Below are 17,288 nucleotides of genomic sequence, written 5' to 3'. Positions count from 1 at the left end.
ACAGGGGCATGGGTGTAGGAAGCAGCGAAGGAAGTCTGCCCGTGTGTTTGTGCTCCTTAAGACGAGAGTGTGTGTGTTGAGAGAGAGAGAGAGAGAGAGAGAGAGAGAGAGAGAGAGAGAAGGGGCAGAGGGAGTCACCAGGCAGCTGGGGCTTGGCTCGGCTGCCCCGAGAGATGCTCTGTATCCTGCTGATTAGGACCTGAGTAGCCCTGAGGTTGGCTGAGCATGGCGGCGAGGGCAGATAGGAGTCAGGGGCCCCTCAGCGCCCGTCGGGTGCCACCTCCCCTTTCCACGCACCGGTGCCTCCTCTCCCCTCTCCCCGGGGAGCCCGGGGATGTCGCTCCTTGTGAGTCACTCATCCTTCAAACATCTCCCCAAACCCACACCGGCAGGCCTCCCTCGGCTGGAACCCGGTCATCCACGGCTCCGTTTGTTTTCCTCTTTTTTCAGCTCATGGATGATCAGACACTGGTGTTATGAGCGGCGGTGACATGTGTGTTGGAAAGTAACACCAGATGAAAAAAAAAAAAAACAAAAAACAAAAAAACAGCCAGATGAAAAACAGGAGGGGAAACATTGTTTCTGCAGTCCGGAGAGACGGGAACTGACAGGTAGTCAAATCAAAATGCTCCAGTGCTCGTTTCCTGTTGTCGGCTTGTTAACGCTGAACAAACAAAGGAAAGCTGAGCACCTACAGCCGTTTGCACAAGTCAGCAAACCTCTGATTGTCTGTAATGTGTTTACCAGCGGGCTCTGGTAGTTGTAGTAATTGTAATTGCAGTTTGAAGAGGTGTGTGCAGCTCCTGAGGTAAACCTTGAGGGTTCTCAGGGATTTGGTTTGAACATGTGTTTGAGTCGGTTTTGGACAAATCTGCGACTTACTTTGTTTTTATTATCACTCATCATATAATGCTTGCAGTTTCCACTGTTCTTCAAATATTTATTGATGATCAGAGTCATGATGGCAGCTTCCAATCATTTGCACCTGGCAGCCTTATTGTGACATTGAATTATATACAGTTATTTGAAAAATTATATATTTTGTTGATTTTTCAGAGATTAGGGAAAAATATGATTTATATTCTTATTTGTAGTTATTTAGTTGTACTACTTCCTAAAAAAGAGCCAAATCGTCACTTGCTATTGGAAATTTGGGTTCAAGGTACATAAAAAAAAGTAAAACAAAATAAAATACAGAAATAGTCACTTATTGTTGTCATAGTCAGCCTTTCTGGACCAATGTACCATGTGCTGAGATGGATTTTATGGAGTGATAATTGTAGAGTATAGTTTTTTTTTTCTTTTGTTTGAATTAGAACTACCTCGTCTGTTGATTGACCCAGATTAGATGGTCAGATATTTGACAGCCACGATATGCTTGTAAAATGTTGTAGAATGTGTTTGGGGTGCGCATGGCGGTATAACATGACATCACCCTGAGCGGCCGCAGGCCAGCTGAACCACACTCAGCACCGTCCAGCTCACAAGACGGATCGGATCTCTCCTCCGTCCAATGAAAACCTCCAGATTATGACTTACCTCAACATAATACCCCTCTGCTACTACCAATGACTCGCCCCCCCCCCCATCCCAGTCATTCGTACGGGAGCTGCACTCCATCCTTTACCTTTCCTCCACTTTATTTGTGGTCTTTTCACCCCCTCTCTCTCAACATTAGTTCACTGTGTGACCCCTCCGACTGGTTTTTCACTTTATTTACTGCAGCAGACCGCAGCACCATTAAGGGGGGATCCAGGGTGCTGTGTCGGTTCCTCTCCAACTCTCCCCTCCTCACCACAGCTATGCCGGACGGACGTCTAACGGAATGAGTTTTGAAGCCTTGCTCAAGAAAAAAACCAACCTGGCCGACCGTTACTGACTGTACTACTGTGGCGTTGATTGATGGGGTTTTCCCCAAAGAGAGAAGAACGGAGGTGTTCTGAGTTGAATGGTAGCGATATGATTTTTATTGCACACGATCCAAGTCGAAGATGTTGCGAAAGCTTCCAGGCTCAGCCTCAGACATCCGCGTGTCCCTTCAGTAACGGCACACAACAACACCTGTAGAGTATTAGAGCCACACCATGCAGTGTAGTCTTGCTTGCGGCTACTTCATGTCGGATAATCACTGGCCTATAGGGCTTTCCCCCCCTCACACACTCTCTCATTAGGCCCAAAGCAGCCACAGACACGGTGTAATTCCAACAGGATGTGGCCATCATTCCCATTAACATGTGCGTGACTTAATGCCCATCTCCCTTCCTGAGCAACTGTGTGTAATGCACATCACGTTTGCATTGTGTTTCCAGCATGACGGACCATACAGAGACCTGTGGTTTCACCTCAGGGATGCGGTGGTTGCTTACTGCGTAATGTCTCGGAGAGCACTCCCCGATCCATCGCACCCTATACCGTCGCTGCTAATTGCTCATTAAATCTACCGCCGCCTCTTGTTTGATATTCAGAAGGCACGGTGCACCCAGTAGTGCTGTTAGAGCTTAGTCAGGGCTATTATTCATTGCCCAAAGGGGTATTTACGCCACTTTCAAATTGCGGTTCTCCATCTGCGGGGCTTCCCTTGCACTGGTATTGGGCTACCACTAATTACCAGTTAATACCAAGTGGAAAAAGTTGAGAGACGTGTGTGTCGTTCTCACTGGTTTTGAGGTGATAACCAGACAGCCCGCAGATTTATGAGGCAAGACACGAGTGGGTAGCCTTGCTGTTGGGGTTGGTGCGCAGCAGTCATCCGTACATTATCTTACTCAGATTCTCCATAGGCTTGGAGGACATTTCTCATGGCACGCTGCGCTGCTAACAAAGCTGTTATTTTTATATGGAATTTGGACCATCGCTGGTCTAGACATCGGCTTGTGCTTGAAACGGTGCCGCAAATGACATAACGCCACAGCACTCGACTCAACTCAAACTTTGAGGGATATAGCTGCTTGGTTGCTTATAAAAGGAGAAGCCTTTGGAGCCGTGGAAACGTTCGCGCATTAAAGGATTGCATATGTTGCCTTATGCGTTCAATATGAGGCACTGGAGACATCAGCGAGGCTGGAGGGTGACGGAGGGAAGTCTGGACGGCGGAGACAACTTGGATGAGTGTACATTTAATTGGGTACAGCAAGAGGCTGGCTGTGCGAGTGTGTCACTGCTTGACAGAGAGGGGAGCGTGATAATGGCAAAAAGCCTGAATCTGAAGCTGCATTTCTCCTCCCCTGCCTCGGCCTCACCCCCGCCCGCCGCCTCCCCCCGTTCCTTCTGTGCTGCTCCCAGCCATCTTCTCCCTCTCTTCTCCCCGATCCGCCGCGCCACGTGGACTTCTGCGAGTCATGACATTTCTCCAGGCAGTGATGAAATCACTGCAGAGGGTTCGGAGGCAGCCCGCTGCAGGCCTGCCGAGTGTGCTCACGCTCAATTCCTCGCCAGGCCAGACACGTCCAATTTACCACCAAGTCTTTATTAAACTCCACATCTACTGATCCCAGCTCTGACCGATCGAGGCCAGGTGCCGGCCGCACTGAGAATGTCACTATTGCTAATAAAACTGAAGGTTAAACTGTGCCGTGAAGAAAATACAGCCTAATGCATATTGTGTATGCGGGGATTTAAAAAACAGCCCCAGTCATTATTTCATCACATTTAATTTTCATTGAGTGAGGCAAATAAGAAAACGGAAAAAACTTTCTGTACCGGTGATGTATCTGAAACCATCCAGAGGCGAGTGGTGGAAAGCGGGAAGGGAAACGCCCTCCTCCCCCCTTTTTCTGCAGCTCACACCACAATATCATCACAACTGACCCAGACAATGCAGCTGCGTACAATTACACAATTAATGCATCAGCTGCCATATCCGCAGCGTTCTGCTGAGATCAGAAATGCCTCGTGCTACAGTGGCTCGTGGCGGGGAGGTGGAAATGGATCTAGCTGACAAAGTGGCAGAAGCTGGCACCCAGAAGCAGCTTCGACTCAAGCCTTCATTTTGAAATCGGTTTAGATTATCTCAAAGTAAATACACAGCGCGCGCCAGATCGGCTGCAGTTACAGCAGGAGGACCTCATCTGGTCAAAATTAGCAGCTTGTGAGTCCAACTTCACGGGCGGCGTCAGAAACGAGAGCGAAATGCTGAGATCACAGGTGTGTGAATGTGTGTATGGTGAGTTTATCAGAGGATTAGACCATTTCTGTGTGTTCACCTGTGTGTGTGTGACCTTGTTCTACCATCGTTGTAAGGTCAATAACTTGGAGCACATACACTTTGATTGCCTGACCTGCTTCCAGGGACTCGGCAGACATTTATTCAGGCTCTTTCAGGGTTAGGACTGGGCCGTTAGTAGTGACTGGTGAAGTCAGTGTAAGGCAGTGGTGTGGTGGGCTTCAGGAGCAGGGGCGGCTCAGTAGCAAGGTCAGGTGTAATGAAGATAGAGGATACAGAAGGTCTAATTTTTAAAGTAGATTTCAACAAAGGAACACTTTTATTGCCTATCGATCTCTATAACTGTTAATATTTCATGGGAGAAATATTAGGAAAACCCATTATTCAGCTCTTATGTCGAGGGAGAAGTCTGGATGAATGGGCGCAAGGTGGTTTAAGCTCTTTTCGGGAGGCCTCATCCTCCCACACTCTGAGAACGTCTTGTGAATGGGACCAGTGTCTCTGTTAGTTCACTACATGCGTGTCTAAATATGCGAGGAGTCCGGTTGAGCGTGGTCGTCTGTGATGATTCAGTCGTCGACCCCCTTTCAAAGTTTACTCCACAGTCTTTATTCCAACACATTTTATTCATCCTCTGAGAATAAAATAAAGCGGTACGCTCCGCGCTCTGTTAGCGGCGTGCAGTCGAGTGAGCATCACAGGAGTTTAGCAGAAGCCAAGGGGGACCGTAGGGAGGGGGTCAGGGGAGCACATATGGTAAAGACATTGAGGGAGGTCGCCCAGGGGGGACGGAACCTCTTTCTCCGGCTGCTGGGAAGAGCGGCGTCACTGAGAGGACTACCTGACCTCATTAATCACTTCCTCTCCTCTGTGAGGTCACTACGGTTTTGAGCGAGGACGCCACTGACGTTGTGCGCTACCGCAGGATGAGTGAGGAGATAAGGACCCCCTTCTTCCCCGGCATCTCTTGCGGGCCTCCTTGCAGCCACGTGGCGGTTGAGGTAATGGCTGGAGGTCACAGACGAAATCCATTGAAGTCCACCGAGGCAAAAGTGACAGACGACACAGCTCTGCAGCATGACCGGCCTGCGTTTTATTAAATCATAAGCCAGCGTCATGCAATTTAACGCTCCGGTGTTTCAGATTTGTACCTCATGGTCGACTGAAGCCCTCCCGCAAGTCCATGCGCCAGTAACTGGTAGCATGTGCGGCCATGGATAATTACTTCTGGTGACACCATAAGTAAAATATAACAAGGGGAACAGGGTCTGCTGGTGAGATCACCGCACAGATGAAGTGGTCCCTCGGGATGCCAAGACTTCAAGAAGCTCCTGACCTCGGCCTAACTCACTGATGACTAGCATGTGTGGCTAGCTCACAGGTCAAGACAGCTGCTAGAGACACTACGAGAGGCTGACGAGAAAATCATGACGGTAAGAAGTGGAGATGAATGACAGGGTCAGCTTTACCCCCCCTTCACGATATCTGAATCAGAGGCTCTGGTCAGATTATTGAAGCGTATGGATATATGCTGTTCTCCAATGACTGCTCATGCCCGATTTCCTTTCACTACAGTTAATTCTGAAAATTGTGTAACTTGGAAGAAAAAGATTGTGTTCTCCGGATTGTTCCAAATCCAAAAGATCTGTCGTCAAGTCGCACTGTAGGCATTTAATCTTTGCGTTTATTATCCAGCCGGGCAGCCATAGATCCAGTATCCAGACAAATTTGTGTCCATTAGGTGTCCGTGACAGTGTAGCGCTACTTTCCACAGCCCGCTAATGACATAGCGCTCCAGTCTCCCACCAGCCTCGCTCTTCCTCGCACCCTCATCCATTCCTGTCCTCAGAGGTAATTATAAACCCATTAATCAGATTATGTCATGGGTTACATGTGGTCTGCATTTTGTTATATGACTCAGTCTGTAAGATAAACAACGGGGGTCTTTTATTCCGCTTGGCTGTACCCCTGCTTTCAGCGTGGTCTGCAGCGATGCGCGGGTCTGCGTTGGGGTAATTGACCAATTTGTGGGATTCTTCTGACGGCCACGACTTGGAGAGTCCTGGTCTGGAGTAACTGATCCCTCTCAGTAAATGTCATATGTGGTCAAGGTCAAGTAGCCACCTGGGTGGATCCACGGAGGTCCGGGCAGTGAGACGCTAGCCCTCTTTCTGTGCTCCAGATGGATTCTGCAGCTTCCTGACACTCGGCCGGTTTGGAGAATTTTCTGAGCGCACACCAACATCCGCCCTCATGACCATCTGACCACAGAGAGAAAGTACATCCTGGGAGGTCTGCAGCGCTAAGTCTCAGTTCCACCAGAAAATCTCCTGGTTGGCAAATTATTCCGGTCAGAAATCACTCACTAAGTATTCGTTGTCCTTCACCGCACGTCGAAATCTGAAATCCTGCCTGCGTGTTCATAGTTTGAGCCATTACACACTCGGTTAAATCATCAATTTATGTTACTTTAGACACAGTCAGAAAATGATCCGGGGACACTGAATGCATATTGGCAGCCACAGTTTATATTTGAAGTGCAGTTGACCCCAAACTTGACAGCACTTCTCAAACTGTGCCGGGTCCGTGGAGTTTTTCTTCTCTTTTTTTAATGATTTGATCTTTTTATTAGTGAGGCGGTAGCGGCTAATGGAGGCCCGCTAGAGGAAGTGGGAGTTGTTTGAAGTGGTGGTTCTGATACAGGAGTCTCTTTCATCACAGTGGGACACAGTCTCGCAGCTTTAATGGAAATCATAATACATGTTCATAACTGCCTAAAGGAAAAGGGGGCGAGATGATGTCTGCATGCTGTACTCTCTGGATGCTTTGAATCACTTTCTGCTGTAAACATCTGAGTATTGTCGCTGCTCGAAATATTGTATTTCATGGTGAAATTACAGAAATGACAACGTATGGTTGAAAACTGTTATTGGTTCAGTTGCTGGACATATCAGGAGAGAACTTTGCACCTGAAGGAAGATCAGATTAGATTGCTCTGGATTCTCATTTTGAGACTTTTTTTTTTTTTTTTTTCGTCTTGAGGCTTTAACCTTTCTTTTCAAAGAAAACCATTCTTATTCTCCCTCTGCTGTGCGGGAACACAAAATAAATAAAAAAGTGCAGCACAGACCACTGAAAAAGGGCCTCCAACCCAACCAAAAACAAACGATGGGAAGGGGCTTATTTGAACAGTCCCTCTACCATGGCAGAGCTATCATTAAAGGCTCCTTTAACTAACAGTAGCCGAGGCGCATTCAATCTGTATTTCCTAAATGAGGGGTTGCCTGAGACGGGGGTCTCGAATCCCGATGCTGCCTCTCACCTGGGTCTCTTTGTTCTCCTGCCAGCTTTATGGCTACATGGAGAGCGAGCCGCTCACCCTGCAGCTGTTCATCGGGACCGCAGACGACCGCCTCCTGCGCCCGCATGCCTTCTACCAGGTCCACCGCATCACCGGCAAGACCGTCTCCACCGCCAGCCATGAAGTCATGCAATCCAACACCAAAATCCTGGAGATCCCTCTGCTGCCTGAAAACAACATGAGAGCCATGTGAGTTTCTCCTGGACCTCCACAAGTCCGCGATCCGTCTTTCCACCTTTTCCACATTTTTCTTTGCCGAACCCCTTCTTTCAAAACATGCACAGAAAACACACACTGTTCTGTTTCTTACACCCCCTTTGTCCCCCTCTTCTGGCTCCTCAGGCAGAAAGCCTGATGACAGGTACTGTACAGCCCACAACTCCAAGTAGGCTTTCTGCAATCTCACCCCATGAGATGCGTAATTTTTTAGGAAATAAAGTAAAGCACTTGACACACTGAGTTCACGGGTGACTTAATTCTGACCAATGTGTGTTGAGACTCTAAATATTACAGGCTTGCGGTTGTTGAATGGTGATTTTGTGTGTGTGTGTGTGTGTGTGTGTGTGTGTGTGTGTGTGTGTGTGTGTGTGTGTGTGGAGCCATGAAGCATCAAGAGTCCCACGGCCCACCCGAATGATGTGGTCCCAATACATTAGGCTCGGCCAATATGTGCCACTAAGACAAATGCACTGGAACTTCCCTTCTGAGCGAACAGGTCTACAGAGGAGAACACTGGATCCCAAATGGATGATTTTGATTTAGAGGCGATTACTCACAGCCTCGTAGGCTGCAGTAGCTCAAGGAGAGAAATCTTTCGCGTCAGTTGAATAAACCTTTTTTTTCATTTCTGCTGAAAAAAAGACTTATTTGATATAAGTAAAACATTTTTTAAAACAGGGAAGAAATATTTTTTGCCATTAATTCTAGTTTGTTCAACTCAGCACCAAAACATAACCACGCAGTGGCTTTTGCATCATTATTTATGTAGTGCAGGGCAGATAAGTAACACTTTAGTCGTGCAATATCAATAAAAGATTAGTTTCAGGTTCACTCAACAAGAGATTATAATCATCCCAATCATAGATTAATTATGAGGCTGAGATGTACTGGTAATTCCCCATCAGAGTCCTGATCTCAAACATCACCCTGTGTGTTTTGGATCACATGAAGAGGCTGAAGCGCTTGATTCAGTGTTTTCGACATCCTTCCTGCAGAATCCCTTTAAAACCTGGCAAGTTTACCAACAACTATTTAAGGTGCTTTAGGAGCAAAAGGTGGTCACACTCATATTTTTCTTCTGTTCATTCGTCTGCATCGTGTTAGGTTGGAAATGAAACTATGAACGCCTCTATTTTTATAGTATTTATTCACTCTTGCCTGTAGAAATGAATGCAGATCTGCTCCCTTGGCTCCGTGCAGCTCTCACAAATTGCATATCGATACATTTTTAAAAATCTGAAATATTGCCCATCTGACACTATTGATGAAGCGACTCTTATTTCATAGATAGAGGGAACATTGAAATGAATGAATTTTTGAATAGATGTCAACAATAATATGTTGAATTTCTTTCTCTGATGACTTTTCATCCAAATCTAATGTCAACCATAGGAAAAAAAAAAGGGTTTCAGAACATTTTAACGAGATCTAAGATGCTGCCAACAATACTGGCTTACCTGTAAAAGCAGCCGTATTTTGCATTCCCAGGATGATTTTTGGGTAGAAAGCAGCCAAAAATGTCTCTTCTGGTTATGAAGTTTGCAGACTCCCCCTCTGTCACTGATAACAGCCGACTGATACGACTGGGATGTTGTTCCCGACACACTTATCAACAGCAGCAAGTTGGGCTGAAAACATTCAAATTCTGAGAGTATTGTGAAGGCAGTGATCTGAAAGTGAAAAGCCTTTTGACCTGACATTTTTTTTCAATATTTGGTAACTTTGCTTGACGGAGGCATGAAGTTTGTTCATTCTGTAGAGTCGGTGCTCCAGTCGGTGGATCTGTGCACCAGCCCCTGTCCCGGGGCTCCGCTCAGGCCAGGCAGCAGTGAATTCACTGGAGTGTGGCCCAGAACTCTGTGTTACGGATAAAACCGCTGCATCTGAGTATAGGTTACATGAGGCCGCTACTTCTTCCTGCACTTATTTATCAGAAAACATGAGTAATGAATCTATTTTTTGTCAGCATAGTTGAGTGTTCTTGTAACTGTTGGGGATTACGATGGTCTGTAAGGGAAACAAACAGCTTCCTGAGTGGACAGTGGCCTTCAGGCATTGATGATTTTAGCATTTGTGTTGCCTTACCATATCATTTTCATCTTCACCACAATCTCTTTTGCGCTGTAGCACATTCAGGGGCACCGCTCAGCGATCGGATTTTAATGCTTCCCGTATGGTTTTATAAAAAAATTCAACGTTCAAGGGCAAGTTTCTTTTCTCATTGGTCGTCAGCCCACAGCTGCAGGAAGAGGAGTGAAAGTTCCCCCTCTCTCCTCTGACTGTCCAACTGGTTAAAAGAAAGAAAGATCTCTTTCCACTGAGCTGTTAAAACGCTCGCCTTGATAGCGCTGCGCACATCTCGTTGATCTCATGCAATGATTATTTGCTCGTGGCGAGTGGGAAGCAGTCAAACTTTCAGACAATTCGATATTTTTCCTTCCAAAGTAACACAATTTAAGTTCTCTGCAAATCATAGCTGTCAATAAGTATTGCATAATCAGTGAAGTTGTTTCAGTGTCTGAAGTAAGTTAAGCAGAGTTCATGAGAGTTACTGTAGAGAGAGTTGTAAAGAAGTCGAGCTTCGGCCAGCAACATCTTATCGCTAGTCGATAGAAGAGAATTAAAATGAAAGAATGAGCTTCAGTGTGAATCAGTTATGACATTTGCAGACTACATATGAACACTTCACGGAGATTCCCAACGAAAAGCATGTAATACGTGGAGAGTTCAGTGATGGTGCTCATTCTTCCACACTTTCTAAATCCTGCGCGAGATGATGCAAGAGTGATAAGGAGAAGGTCATCAGCGAAACTGCACATATTTCTTTTACTTTGTTTAACTTATGCAAACCAAAGTCAAGGGAAATTTTGATTGGTATAAAATCTGACATTTACCGTGTTCCAGGAAAAATGCCCAAAAAAGCTACCATGTAAAATAACTGAAATGCCAAACCAGATCCCATTTGTATTCCTTGGTTTTTTTAACCAGCCACGCTAGTTTTATTAAAATTCACGAAAGGCCACAGCTACAAATGATTGCCTTTTTTCCACAAAGAAAAGGGAAAGAAACCTTACTCCATTACCTCCCAAATTGTGAAATGAAATAAAGACGACGAGCTCACAGAAGGGTCTATTTCCACATGTGGTAGCAATTAACAGCAGTTCAAACCCCCCAAAAAATGTGTGAAGTAAGTCGAATGAAAGCACGAGGCAGGCTCTCTGATGCACTCTGATAGTGATTTTGTGTTCTGATGGGACCTCATGTGATACTCCTATAAGCCATGGTGTTTTCAGTCCAGAGGACTTTCTTTTATTTCTCTCTCTCTCTCTCTCCACAGAACTGCTAATTCTTAGACCGCTGTGACCCTTTAAAACTGTGATGTAAAGTCATTAATGTCCAACTTTATCTTTGATGACATGCTGGATTAATAATGACACGGTCGTGCTTCGGTGAGCTTCCAGTGCATGATCTGTAATACCAGTGGGGACTTTGCTGATGATCCTATTGCGCAGCAGGTCAGCTTGAATGGCCCAGTCAGAAACATGAAAAACAGGCTTCCATTTAAACCCGGGACCAGACTTTCTCTCGAAAATCCTGTTGGAAACTGCTTGAGTCATTTCTTGTCTTTTTAATGGGAAAAAGCCCCGAAATGCAAAACAGAAAAAAACCCAACAAACTTCACCTCTGTCTTTTATTTTGTACTATAATCTGTCTTTTTCCCCTCCTAGAATCGATTGCGCAGGAATCCTGAAGCTGCGCAACTCAGACATCGAGCTTCGCAAAGGAGAGACGGACATCGGGCGCAAAAACACCCGGGTCAGGCTGGTGTTCCGGGTCCACATCAACCAACCCAACGGCCGGACGCTGTCCCTGCAGGCCGCGTCCAACCCCATCGAGTGCTGTGAGTGTTCAAAACCCCGGGAACGACCAAAAAAGCTGGCACGCCTTCCTAGTCGGATTTCCAACCAAGTGAAAGGTGGCATCTATTGTAATCCAATAAAGTTGCCTAATATTTTATTACCTGCTGGAGCAAATTCAGTGCCTCTGCACTCAATAAGCTTTACACGATCGGGGAAACTTTGCCAGAGCAATGGCTGCATTGTGCGCGATGCCAAACACACGTGTTATCTATCTCAAGTTTGCATTTTTTATGACTGAATGCGCGAGGTATTGTGGTAAGGCTACCCCATTAGCACAGGTCCCTCTAAGGTCATTTTCCAGCCCCCACTCCTGGCACAGCTGTACTGGTGCATTGAAAGAACCCTCTGTTTCTCTGTGCATGGGTGTGATGCTATTCGCCCCAAAGGAAGCCAATTAAAGGAACCTTGTGAGACATGGCTGGCATCATATAGTTTGTTCTACTAAGTGGATGTTAATCGTTAGTTGTTTCATCATTTGTTCAGAGTTTGTAGGGGCTTCTGGTAAATACTTCAACCTCAGACTGACTGCTTTGGGATGATAAAAAATACCGTCTGCGTCTGGCTTTGAGTCAAAACACCCGATTCAGTGATTCAAGGTGACTGGCTTCATGTCAGAGAGAGCAGAGACAGGTGGTTGGCAGCCGCTGGACGGAAAAATAAACCGAACAAGGAATTGACTGTGAAAATATTGTTTCGATTGGTTGGACACCTTTTTCAGTGTCATTTAAAAGCAGCTGTTGGCAGAAAAGCTCTCAGCCCGGGGTCATGAAATCCTCATCATAAAGTTGATAAGCCTCCCTCGCTAACCAGGAACTGCTGTTCCTGCTGGATGAAATGTCGGCCCGTGCGTCCGGACTGAGATGTTTATGTGTGCGTGTCTCTCTCAATAGCCCAGCGCTCGGCTCAAGAGCTTCCCTTGGTGGAGAAGCAGAGTGTGGACAGCTACCCCGCCACCGGAGGCAAGATGATGCTCCTGTCCGGCCTCAACTTTCTCCCCGAGTCCAAGGTGGTGTTCGTGGAGAAGGCCCAGGGTGAGCCGCAGCCGTCCTGCCCGACGTCGCTCTGCTCTCCGTCTCCCGCTCGGTGGCGTTCTCTCTCGGTATCTCTTCCCGTCAAAATACAGCGGCGCTTGCCAGCGAGCCACATGTGGTGTGCATTAGGACGCTATATTTTTAACCAAAGCGTATTTACATTCGCTGAAGTTTCCATTGCCTGTTCACTGTTGCTCGCCACAACTTAAGGAATGAATCACAACCAGGGCATGTGCAACGTCTCTTTTCTCTCACTTTCCCTCTCTCGCCGTCTCTCCCCTCGCCGTCCCCGACCCCCCCCCCCCCCCCCCCCCCCCCCCCCCTCCGGCTCTGACAGTTAACCCTCTCGCTCGCTCAGTCGCTCTCTCCGTCCTCTCAGAAGCAATTTCTTCTTTCATTCAGTTTTTTTTCTTTTCTTTTCGGCCATGTGCTTCCTCCCCGTGTGGGTGGCGGCGATGATAAAAACAGTCCTGATTCACTTTACAATCGAATGACTGTGATCATTTCCTTGATTGCACCACTAAAGCAAAAGTAAAGGTCAAGCTGAGCGGAACCTCAGGAGCCTGTTGGCAGCACGATGCAGTGAGGATGACGAGGATGAGCAACGCAGACAGATAAGAGCAGATCAAGCTGAAGAGGGATCATAAAAGACGTCTCTCATCATTGAGGAGTTTGTGTGGGGAAGGATTTATCAGCTGTTTAGAAACTAATCATGTCAGTCGCAGTCACACTCCAGTGTTTCCAAGACGCTGATAATTAACTGCATTGCGTGGCGTGACCGGCCAGCGGTGTGCAGACAGACATGAGGGTTGGATGTTTTAGTAGCAACAGTTCATAGCTGCCCCTTAAATGACTTGTAAATATAACTTGTTCAAAAAAAAAAAAAAATGAAAATAACTGAAGTCATGCCACTTTAAAAAAATTCATTACAAAAAAAACCAACATAATTTTCCGAAACTATCAGCACATTTCTTCACAAAATCATTGAGTTTAATGGAACCAATTGATCAAATGGTAAAGATCAGAAACTATAACAACAGTGGCAGCTTTCACTGACTTAAAAATGGCTTTTGACACAATCGACCACAACATATTCATCAAAACTGGAACAGTATGGGATTTGGGGAATAGTTTTACTCTGAGTAAAAGGTTGGAAGGACAGAAGGTAGTTTGCGAAGCTGGGAAACTCATTTTTCATGCTTTGGACTTTGTTTGTGGCGTCTCCCAGCGGTCAGTCCCAAACTCTTCATCCTCTACATGGTGGACACCTGCAAAGTATGAAAGTTTTAGAATTTTTGTGGTCAGGCGTGTTGACTTTTCACTTTTATTGTTTGTTTTTATCTGTTATGTTAGAAATTAAAGAAAAGAAACACTGCAGGCATAGAATAAGTCTGCTATGTGATTTAACCTTCCCACAAGCACATGGTACAGTCCCCAGAAACCCACTATCAGTAGATGGAACAGTGTGAAGATGGTCCTCAAACACTTAAAATGCATATGATATGTTGATGTTAACATTAAGAAGTCCCACTCACACTCTGCATGCACACCTCAAATAGAAAGTTTGAGTAGAAAGATCAGTTTATCAATATTTGCTTCCCCCCCTTCCCCCCCCCCCCCCCCCCCCCCCATTCTTTGATATGAGTGGAGCTGATCCTCCAGTCGGTTCATTATATTCATGTGAGGCAGCTGCTGGCCACAATAACTGTAAAATTAGTTGAGAGAGCTTAAAATAATGAGCCCTCACAAGTATTTAAACTTTTCATGTTTCACTCTTTCAAGGTTTGCAACTGGAGCAGTGAAAATACTAAATATGAAATATGAAGGATTCTGTTTTTACAGTTTAAGAAGATCAAAATCTGAATATCAAAGAAAATGTAGGTTTTTTTCCCCCCCATGACTCAACAATCAGATTAAATCCTAATCTTTTATCTGTTTTACCTTTAGCTCTAATTTGGCATTTTGGAAAATGGAATTAAATCAAAGTCTACACTGAATAAAAGGGGATTTCCCCTAATCTTTCCCTCAAGTTATATTTGAATTTATCTTGATTTTTGAATGTCAGAGGGTCTTCTTGGGGTTTCCTTCTGATTCATAGGTAACAGCTGGTGAGAAAGTTTCTGACTTCACCTTAAATATGAGTCCCGGCGCTCTGGGAGGTTAAGGCTTCATTACTCTTGTCCGCGCTGACGCCTCTTCCCTTTCTGAGCGGCCTTCTCTCCAGCACCGCTGGGGTTAAGGTGGAGGACGAGCCGATGTGGGGTCTCCCTCCTCCTGCTTTCACTTACTCATCTAGGGGGATCCCCCTGGAGAGGAAAGCCCAAACACACACACACACACACACACACACACACACACACACACACACTGCCTCTTCATCCGCTGGTCCCCTCTAGGCTGTATTTCCCTTCATTCTCCAGCAGTCTCTACCTCAGTAATCTGGTTTTTACCTCATTTTCCTCCAGTTTTTACTCCCTCATCCTGCATTTCTTCTTCTTCTTCTTCTTTTTTTTTTTTTTTTTTTTACCTCTATCCTCAATACCCGCTAAAGCCATTAAGTCGTGTGGAGCTCTGCACTGGTGGGATCCCCAGCCTCGTGCCTGCCATTGACATTTCAGTGGTTTGTTTTCCGTCTCGGTGATGTCCAGGAGGTGGGAGAGAGGAAGAGGGAGAGAGAGGAAGAGCGAGAATGAAAGGGAGGTTGTCTGTCTGCTACTTAGGCTGCTTTTATGTAAACTTTAATGACCCTCCACTTCCAGGGTCTCCTAAGTCAAAAAGCCCATTACAGAAAGGCCGACACACTCTGAACACACATGCACACACAGGAACACACTCACACACACACATCACTCACTAATGGCAACTGTCGTTGAGCACGTATGAGCGTGGAAAAGTACTTAGGTCACAAATATACTGCAAAAAAGTAGCTTTTGGCATTTTAATCGGAGGATCCTGCTGTTTCATGAAGGTCCTCCGTCGCAGGATTTCTCCGATTGTTGATTTAGAAGGACCAGACTAGAAAAAGAAACCAATAAAGTCGTAATTATATTCCAGATTTCTACTGTAGCTCCGGTTTTATTTTCCTCTGGAAAAGTCCATGACTAAATGCGCCCATGGAATGGAGAGCGCTGCACCGCAGAGGAGCGCGTCTCGTGGACATGTGCTGACACAGTGGGACGCACGTGCACGTGCACGTGCACGCGTAAGGCACAGCTCCTTGTGCGGCCAGCGGCGGCTTTCGCCACCCCGATGACAGCCACTACTCTCGCTGCCATCAAAGGTCAGGATGGCTGCTCACTTTCCAGCGTTGACTCCAATAAACACCTTCCAAAAAAATGTCTTAAAGAGCAACAGACGGGCTTTTCGAGTCTCCGTCCAACTTGTGTGAATAATTATATACAGTTGGAATTATTCAGAGATCACACACAGAGCAGATGTCTTTTAGTACAAATAAGACTGTAATAACACTTTCATACATGACTTTGTTTTAACGGCTTATGCTTTTTTTTGCACTTTATGTATATATGGTGTACAGTCACTGTTAGTCATCTTCATTTCTATTTTTTTCTGATTGTAGATATGTAGATTTTTTATAATTTGGAAATCACATGCAATTTATTTTTGTTTAAAAATTAAACGTAAAGCCAGAATATGTAAACTGCTTCAGTCCAGCATCCATATTTTCCATCTATAGTTACTGTTGGCTTTTTGATTGAAATATTAATTTCATTCAAGCACTTAATAATATAAAAATCAATATTATGCTTATATGACTTTCAGTAATGTTCTGGAATCCAGTGTAAGCCGGCACCTAAAACACAGGAGTATTTTCTTTGTTTCATTCCTAATAAATCAACTTCTTATTTACAGATTACTGAATTTCTAGGAAAAATAGAGGGAGAAGAAAAAAATACATCAATGGGAACAAGAGTCATGCGAGGTCTTGTTTGGTCAGGATCTGATCCAGGGACTCAGGATCCAGGACACATGCGTAGCATATGGCGCGAGTCTTATCTCCTTGGCCGTTGGAAGAAAGTCCTGTTGCTCCACATTTCATGTTGATCTGAGCTCGGCGGCGCTGAGTCAGTGCAGCACGTGGCGGGCGGCGGATGGTAAGAACTCCCAAAACCCAAATATAGTTCAGTAAGGCTCCGTTTACGCAGCGGCGGCTTCATTTTCAAAACGCTACCGTGTGCACTGTCATAAGACTTACGTTGGTGAAAGTGGTCGTGTCTGCCCGTCTGTAATGTTTTGGCAGATCAGAGATCAGAAAGTGGGTCAGCAGCCGAAAAGTCGTGGCAACTTTTGAGAGCTGAAAGAAAATCGGTTTGGTTACGCCGCTCTAGACAGATACTCCACTTTGTTCCTCTGCCGTCTTTATTTAGTCTGCTAACCTGCGGTTGGGTTCGGTAATATTTGGCCTCTGTTTGTCTGCTTCAGTCTTCCTCCCCTCGTCTCAATGTTGTTTTGATTGTCTGTCTGCCCCAACCCCCCCCCCCACCCCCCCGGAGACCTCCCCGGTATCAAATGAACAGAGCTCATAGCTGCTGCCACTGCGGGAAACCTTAATGCAGCTTGAAAAATAATTACTTCTA

At 45.8% G+C, this 17,288-nt stretch overlaps 1 protein-coding gene across 3 annotated transcripts in view; it reads left to right on the top strand.

The window, feature by feature from the left end:
- The window catches only part of LOC115396936 (nuclear factor of activated T-cells, cytoplasmic 1), a 64,604-nt gene that overhangs the window by 8,491 nt on the left and 38,825 nt on the right, over positions 1 to 17,288 (top strand). For all 3 annotated transcript variants that reach the window (XM_030103022.1, XM_030103019.1, XM_030103020.1), the window contains exons 4-6: positions 7,510 to 7,712; positions 11,471 to 11,643; positions 12,553 to 12,693. In XM_030103022.1, coding sequence (XP_029958882.1) covers positions 7,510 to 7,712; positions 11,471 to 11,643; positions 12,553 to 12,693 — 517 coding nt within the window. The remainder of the gene's footprint in view (positions 1 to 7,509; positions 7,713 to 11,470; positions 11,644 to 12,552; positions 12,694 to 17,288) is intronic.

The sequence above is a fragment of the Salarias fasciatus genome, chromosome 11 (assembly GCF_902148845.1).
Source record: "Salarias fasciatus chromosome 11, fSalaFa1.1, whole genome shotgun sequence".
NCBI lineage: Eukaryota > Metazoa > Chordata > Actinopteri > Blenniiformes > Blenniidae > Salarias > Salarias fasciatus.
Note: the sequence above shows the minus strand (reverse complement) of the source record. Positions and strands in the feature narration are given on the sequence as shown.